The 8,943-nt window shown below is 32.9% G+C and overlaps 1 protein-coding gene across 1 annotated transcript; it reads right to left on the bottom strand.

The window, feature by feature from the left end:
• Positions 1-1,278: 1,278 nt before the first annotated feature.
• Positions 1,279-4,365, bottom strand: LOC131658642 (zinc finger BED domain-containing protein RICESLEEPER 2-like). Its single transcript, XM_058927913.1, has 5 exons — positions 3,183-4,365; positions 3,068-3,074; positions 1,887-1,905; positions 1,478-1,772; positions 1,279-1,358 (listed from the first exon to the last, which is right to left on the bottom strand). Exons 1-5 carry the CDS (start codon positions 4,363-4,365, stop codon positions 1,279-1,281), a joined length of 1,584 nt encoding a protein of 527 aa, XP_058783896.1.
• Between the last annotated feature and the right edge of the window lie 4,578 nt (positions 4,366-8,943).

Below are 8,943 nucleotides of genomic sequence, written 5' to 3'. Positions count from 1 at the left end.
TAGTCTTTGATATTTGCTCCACGGTTCCACCCTCCTTCAATCGCGAGATCAATATCCATGTTAATGGTATATGCACGGTTGTTGCTAAGGTTCTTCAAATCAAGGTGAGTTATGGTGTTGTCTTTGTTAAATGTACTTTCCTCGCCTTATGCTTTTCTTTTTGCATGTGCTTATTCCTTTTGTTATCCCAAGTATTCATATTTATATTGTTTCAGATATTGAAACCTCCTCCTTCTAATTGTACGTAACTATGAAATTAAGGTTTTTTTACTTTAGCTTCATGATTCTCACTTAGCTTGCATATAGCTAAAAGATTTTTTTATCCCTTTGGGAATGTTGAAGTCCTCCCCCTTCTAAGTGTAAGTTATCATAACACCTTTTTCTTTGTCTTCATTTCTTTTATTTTCCGGCATTATAGATTATGAGCTTAGTTGTTTGATGCTTGTTGTCCTTTTCCCATGGTGGAAGCTTTATACCAGTTAGAGTTATTAAGATTATTGTGAGTTCTCGTATCTTTTCTATTATTAGATATACCAATCTTCTTATCTTTCTTCGTCTCCTCATCAATATGCATGTAATTACTTTTATGCAGCCTTAATTATTTATACATAGAGGTGTCAATTTAAGGGGCCAATTAATTTGGGCCCTAGCCCCTATAAGAAGAGGGCCTAAAATAATTTTAAAATAGTAAGCCCTCAAATACATAGGGCACAATGTTAGAAGGTCCCAAAATTTGAAAGAGGGCTATAAGGCCCCAAATAAAATAAAAAACTTAATTTTAAAAAATAGAATAAAATCAAAAAAATAAATAACTTTTAAATCAAAAATTTTCAAAATATGTTTAAAATTTTCAAAAAAACAAACAACTTGTTAAATTAGTTTTTTTTTTAAAAATTAACAAAAAATAAATTAAAAATTCTGTTAAAAAATTCAAAAAAAAAGTTTTTCCAACAAAAAACTTCAAAAATAAAAAATATATTTGAGTATATAAAAAACAAACTATATATATATATATATATATATAGTTTGAGTAGGACTGTATATTTTTTCTTCAAACATAAGCAACCATATTATGTATCTCAATTCATAAATAATATCCCGTAAAGATATATTTTCAAAAAGAAAAAAATGTATATGACACTAAAATATCAATTAAAGACATGAAAATATCAATTTAATGTATCTCCATTACAATCCATAAACATATAAGTTAAAGGCATAAAAATATCAATTCAACAAACTCATTAAAGTATATGGCACTAAAATTAGTTCTCCACTTCAAACTTGCAATCCAAATGTATGTTGAGTCATTGTCATCTCATTATTGCATTCATCCTTAGTGTTGATATCTTCCTCATCTTAAAAACAAAACAATGACATGAGTATATCACAAATATGAGTAAATAAAAATAAATAAAATAAAAAGTATTATTACGATTCATAATTTTAGAAAATTCATGCAACCAGCTCCGAGTACAAATCAACATTTGGATATGTTCTGGAAGAGTAGAACTTCTGTATTTGGTAAGAACACGTCCACCAATACTAAAAGAAGACTCTGATGCTACAATCGTGATAGGAATGCTAAGCACATCACGTGCCATTATAGAGAGTATCAGAAACTTTTTCTCATTTAACTTCCAATAAAGAAGTACATCAAAATCTTCAGAGTATTCTTCATCCAGCTCCATCAATTCATCGTCAAAGTATATATCTAATTCATTCTTTTCAGGAACAAACTTACTCTCAATTGAGTTCCATGTTTTAAAATCCTGCAAGATATATATGAACGGCTAATGAAGAAGAAACTAAGATTAAAGAAATAACTTTCTAATATAGGCTACTAAAATGTTGGCTATCCATTCATATTCCTACAAATGGTTTACCTTGGATATACTAGTGTGTCTGTGTTGGATTAATGCAGGAAATTTAAAGATGTAGATGTGCCAACAAGCTTAATAAAGTCTCTGCCAGTGTCTTGCACAATACATATTATATCTACATATTATATCTTCTAATACCACTTTTTAAAACAATTTCATCAAAATAATTGAAATATATATAAAACAAGAGAAGGGGACCGTAGATAATTTGTGATATCAGAGTACAAGGCATCCTAAAAGCTGCCACAAAATCAAATGTGATCAACATAAAACAACAGAGATAATCAATTATAGCTCAAGTGAAATACATACGATGAGATACAAGTATAAAATATACCCTGTTTTTTCGTGGATAACAATTAATCACTAACACAATACTAGCAAAAAAAGCAACTAAATGTAGTTACAGATTAAAGATGAAACATTATATATCTTCAAAACAGAAGACTTTTTGTTGTTAGAGCATTCGGTTCTTCGAAACAGAAAGTAATTACTAACATGTTTCAAAAATCTCAAATGGTAGCTTTCAGAATAGTACATTAAGAATAAGAACTAAAAAATGATTACTGGCGTTTGGTGATTCAAGAAATGCAAGAAGAATTGATTAAAAGAAAAGCTAGGCTTATTGAAGAGGCTGCATTGGATTCAGCAGAGGCAAATAAGCAGAAAACAAGTGCAGAAATGGAGACTCAGTAGAGGCTGCATTGGATTCAGTAGAGGAAAATAAGCAGAAAACAAGTGCAGAAAACATGGATCAGCTCAAACATAATTATGTAATGAAAAAGAACACTAGATCACAAAATACTAATTAGTTGCATGAATGAAGCCATGACTATAGTTGAAGTTTTCTTCATCCAAAAGATCTTTGACCATTCAAATGCTGTGTATAGGGGTACCAACTACTATTTATTGCATCATGTGATTTTCTCTAGACTAGTACTTTTCAAGATGTGTCATCACAGAAGCATATTTACACACTGAAATGAACATGTGATGCAAATTATAATATCGCAGTTAATCAACAAGAATAAAATTCTTACTCTTAGACTAGTAGTATTCTGCTTTCATCTAGAAAATGATCAATACAAGTTTTGAGGAAAAACATAGCCAAAATATTGAGATTCCATATTACTTCACAACTTTTACTTCAGCAACATATAGAACATGTAGTAATAGTAGCACACCTCAAAGCTATGATTTATTACCATTTAACAAAGAAAATTTTCAACTAAGAAAATGCATTTTGGTCATGTTTACAATCAATAATATAAAAACAAGAGGAGTTAGAAGAAAACTTACACTTATAATCTTTGATTTTTTTAGCTTTATTCTCCTCTCTAGGTAACTTAACCAATGAGTTGAACTCATAAGATGATTGAGAAAGAGAAACACTTTGATTGGTTGAATAACTCACATATTCTTCATAAAGCCCTTTGAATTTATCCATCACCTTCTCAAGTTTCTCTTTAGATGTTGACGCATCAAGTGAAGTGTAGCAAAACTTCAAAAACTTCTCCTTCAAGCGGGGATCAAGAATAGCTCCAAATGCTAGCACAACACTATAATTTTTCCAATATTTGTCAAATTTAACTCTCATCTTATCAGGCATATCCTTTATCACCTTATCAATACTTTTTTGATGTTTTTCTAAAATGCATTGTACTTTCCACACTTGCATGAAATACATATTTGCTGTTGGATAAGATGAACCAGAAATCAAATTTGTGGTATCGTAAAATGGTTCTAAGAACTCACAAATTCTTTCTCCCCTTTCCCATTCCTCCTCTGATGGACAGTGTTTATAGCTTCTATCTGCCACCTTATAAAACTCAAAAGCTTTTCTATATTGTAAGGAACTTTCAAGCATCAAATAAGTTCTATTCCATCTAGTAGATACATCAAATCTTAAACCACCGCCGACATTTATCCCTGCATCCTCGACACAATCTTTAAACTTAAGCATCCTTCCATCAGATCCTTTAATATACTTGACACTCTCTCTAATATTTTGGAGGGCTTCAGTAGCAATTTTTAAACCCTCTTTGAAAATTAAGTTATGTACATGGGCCGAACACCGGATATGAAAAAATTCACCATTACACATCAAATTGCCCTGCACTCGAAGATGAGTTTTCAAATGGTCTTGTATGTTGTCATTGGCAGAGGCGTTATCCAACATAATAGTAAATATTTTCTTATTTATTCCCCATTGTTTTAAGTAATCAAATAAAGTAGTTTCCAATGCAATACCCGTGTGGGGGGGCTTCATTCGAAGAAAGTTAAGAAGACAACTAACTAACTTCCAATTTTCATCAACAAAGTGAGCAGTCAAACAGATATAACCCTCACTAGTAGATGTTGTCCAAACATCCGATGTTAGACAAATTTTATTTGGAATCCTACCCATGATTTCCTTAAGCTTGATCCTTTCTTTATCATATATCTTTTTAATATCAGACACCGTGGTATTCCTAGAGACCATTTCAACACATGGATTCAAATATTTCACCCAAACTCGAATTTTTTCATACACGATAAAGCTAAAAGGAAGATCATGTGCAATAATGGCTTCTCCAAGTAATTCACGATGTGTGTTTTAGTTGATTGGGGTTAGGCTTGACGGTTCCTCTAGACTAAGAAGGCTCATCTGAAAACTTTTACAAATAAACACATGACGACTTAGATGTGAAGTTCCATAACTTTGACCGGACTTGTGGTTTTTTCCGATGGCAAAATCAGTACTACAAAAATTGCATGCAGCTCTTTCAACTCCATCTTTTCCTTTACCGATTTTAGTGAAAATAATCCAAAGTGTTGACAATGTTTCCTTACGAGTTTCATCTTGACCTTGTGCATACTCACTCATATCCATTGACTCCATATTATAACAAAAAAATGTGTATTATGTCAAGATTTCATATTACAAATCACATTCCAAAAAATCAAACACATCTGAAGCATTATATACAAAGCAAACACAAGAGTCAAACAAATAACTCTAGAACATTAACAGCAAGTCAAAGATTATACTATTAACTAATTGGAATCATGGAAAGACAAGAGAATAATTTATCACTGCCAGCATTAATTTAGAAGTATACATTTAAAAATACCACTAACGTTGCACATTGAAATAGAATTTTCATATATTTTAACTAATTTTTTTATCAAGAAACTTAGATATATAGTGTCATTCCATAACATATTTCCAATATAACAAAATCCAATATACTTTAAGGTAGCCATACTTTATTATCCCACATGATAGAACAGAAAGGAAACATATTGCAGTGGACAAGAAATACATTAAATTTTCAAAATTGATTTACATTCCTCCATACATAATGTTTTAAAGTTAATTAAAAAAGCTCATAGTTCAAAGTAGCTTAACTTGTCTATAGTCTAGTGACCTTGTCAAGGCAATAACTTGATTCTTTTAGATAGACAAGTTATAGCAGTATTTGATTTCAATATATACTTTATATGACAAGGAAATACATTTTCGAAGGCAGCTTATGACAATGCAGTGTGTGGTATGCCTTATATGACAAGGAAATACACTGCTTAAGGTAGCTTTTATGAATAGTCTCTCGTATTAAAGCAAACTAATAAAGAAAGGGACTACATCCATCATCCATGTTATGTCAGAAAGAACCAGAATCTATAATCTAGTTTGGATCACCTCTGTCAAAATTTACTGACTAATTATTCTTAATTTCTATAGCTACAATCTCACCTAGGTACAAATCATACATATTTAGTATCCATCATTGGTGAGATTGCATCCATAATAAAACCATTCACTTAAGATTTTGAGTCTCTAATTGTTCATGTAACATTTGAGACAAGCTACCCTAGCTAATTTAAAATAATAAGAAGGGTGAAGGAAATATAATGATGAAGCTTCACCTTCTGAAATATCTTCTCTCACTGTCACTATCTCTGTGTTTCTGCTTGTTGGTATCTCCCTTTTAATACTTTGGTCCTCAACCTAATTGCATCAGAAGTCAAGAGTTTCGAATATACATTTCATAAAACATATACTATTATAAGATATAAATGAAAAATGGAAGTTTGAATAAAAGGGAAATGGGGAAATGAAGTCAAAATAGATGAGCCATAAATTAGCATTTCCTTTAACTGTAGTTTTATTATTCCTGATGAGCCATAAATTAGCATGATCAATGTTCAATATTTTTCTCCAAATTATTAACACAAATTGTTAACATTCTAACAAAATTGTTTGATAATATAGATAGCAATGAACATGTACTTCAAGCAACTATGTCTATTTGGGTTTTGGGAATAAAATAAGGCCCCCTCAATGGGGCAAAAAAAAACATTTTGTAAAGGGCCTAAAATTTTAGGCCCTAAAATAAATTTTAATAAGAGAATTTCTTATTAGACCCCTTAGTCTTCTTGGCCACCCGCGCTGAAATCCCCAAAATGCCCCTTTATTTCAGAAATGCATTTTCGAAGTCAACTTTTTATGAAAGGAAATGTCGTTTTGGAGATGCACTTCCGAAAACACCTTTTTTTTTGTAAAAAAAAGTGTTTTTGGAAGTGCATCTCCGAAATAAAGTTTTTTTCCACAAAAAGGTGTTTCCGGAAGTGCATCTCCGAATTCACCCCCTTGGAAGAATTCGGATATGTACTTCTGAAATCTCCTCTAATACATAAACCATGAAACAAACAACAACGCTTCGATTTATTATAAAACGTGGAAATTACAAACATCACATAACATAAAATTAAATTTACATATTATTAAACACGAGTAGGTGAGGATGAGTCAACATTTTGATAATATCGGCCCCCGATCTTTGAAGTTTCGCATCCAACTCGATCGGGCCCTTCGAAGAAAATCGGTCGAAAGTTGTCCATAAAACCGCTAAATCTCCGTCGTTCTTGACTTCAAATGGGATGAACTCAACGTCTCCCTCGTCGTTAAGCGATGGCGAATGGTACTCAAGCTTGACAACCTTCCGATTTTCCGGATATTGCAAGAGAGTATTGAGCGATATTATCAATTCCCTGAACGGCGTGTCACCCGAGAAGCCAAATTGGAACGGCGTCGGGTAGCCACTGTTGAAGTAGACAAATGCAAGGTGGGGGTAGGTTTGTGTCATTGTTGTTTTGAAGCTTGATGTTGATGAAAAGGATTGGAGTAGTATTTATAGACTTATTGGAGCAATAATGACCCAACAAACCTTATCTTGCTTTCAGTGGATGTTTCATAAATGTACTTCCGAAAACAGCCCAAATCTCATCAAATTTCAGAAATATACTTCCAAATTAAGCAGAAACAGACCTGAAATTTTAGTTTTGAGTTGTGCAGTCTGTTTTGACAAATAACTACAAATTAAACCAAACATAAGCATAACATAAACAATGACAACATAAAATATAGGCATATTATATATGTATTGAATCGGTTTGATTTTACATTCTAAACGACAAAACATACAAAAAATGACACGCACCGGTCATTACAAACAAAAACGGTCCGATAAAAACTAAAATTCGCCGAACCAATCGGTGGCGCTTAAATCTAAAAACGATATGTTCTTCGACCGCTCTCTATTTTCCTCACGCTCTTGCTTCATCATTTCTTCAAACTCCACCATTCTTTCAACAAAAGGATCCGACCAAGTCTCTGCCTCATTTGTATGATGTGCCGTCCACTGACAAGAAGTAGCCGGTATAGGTGATCGGAAAAATAGCAAGTGTACTATTTTCACCGGTGTAGTTATAATGGGTTTTACCCCAAGTATCGATCACGAGGATTGCGTAGGAAATACAAGTTATTATACGAAGTCAATTAAACAAAAGAGCATAGGGGTGTTGTTTTAAATGATCAACGAAATAAGCTAAAATAATAAAAATAAGCTGAAACTAAAGTTGAACTTTTATATATAAATTTAGAGAAATGCCAAGGAAGGTGTATGATTTGCCTTATAATGACTCTGTAAAAAGATCTCTTTAACAAGTTCATATGATGCAACTATTTGTTCTTAAGGGTGTTTTCCTAAGTCCTTAGTGAAAACCTTTTGGTTTGCAATCCTATTGCCTAAGTCCTTAGAAACATAGATTTGTAAACCAAAGATTTAAATAATCAAGAATGTTCAAATAACCTTACGGTATCCCTAGCCCTAGGTGATATTTTCAGATTCAATTGCCTAAAAACCTTAACAATCATAGTCCTACAAATTGTTAACCGGAGATCAATCCTTGTTTGTCCAATAAAGAAGGCATAAAAATATTAGACAATTAAATTGCATAATACGAATACTTGATTAAAGAAATATGAAGATCATAGTCATTACAATTCAAATCAGGGACACCCCCTGGCATTGGGGGGTTTAGCCTCTCATAATATTCAAGAAACCAAAATTGAAAAGTTTAGACATTACAAAGATTAGGAGAACTCTGATCTTCAATGGTGTCCACCGTTGAATCTCTTCGTCTTCCAAAACCTTGATGAAGCTATCTTTCTCTCCTCTGGAATTCTATCGTACGATCTCCAAAAAGTCCTTCTCCTTGTCTTTCAAATCACTTTTAACTTCTCTAGGTTTTCAGATCCCAGCCAGAATACCAAAAATGCCCCCGGGACTTTAAAAGTATCACAACATAAAAAATACAGAATTTCTGTCCGCACAGGCTGACACGGCCGTGTCACTTGACACGGGCTGACCGTGTCAGCTTCTGCCACTTTTGGGGAGAATTCTTCAGCAGGTTGGACACGGTCGTGTCATCTGACACGGTCTGACCGTGTCGGCCTCTGACTTCATAATTTGGATTTGACTTCAACATCAAAGTTGTAGCCCTTTTTGTTAGCGAAATTTTGCCACCGGAACCGCATCATTCCGAGTTACGAAGCTCCAGTTATGATCAAAATACTACACGCTTGTCACGATTTTCAGCTTCTTTTACACCAACACTTGTGCAATTTCCATCTGATCCAGAATTAACCTACAATTACCAAGTAGAGAGATCAAAAGCACCTAATAGACAAAGATAAATGGCATAAAAACAAAATGCACACAAAATAACTAGAACT

Source organism: Vicia villosa, linkage group LG3 (assembly GCF_029867415.1).
Source record: "Vicia villosa cultivar HV-30 ecotype Madison, WI linkage group LG3, Vvil1.0, whole genome shotgun sequence".
Taxonomy (NCBI): Eukaryota; Viridiplantae; Streptophyta; class Magnoliopsida; order Fabales; family Fabaceae; genus Vicia; species Vicia villosa.
This window is presented reverse-complemented; position numbering and strand designations above follow the sequence as displayed.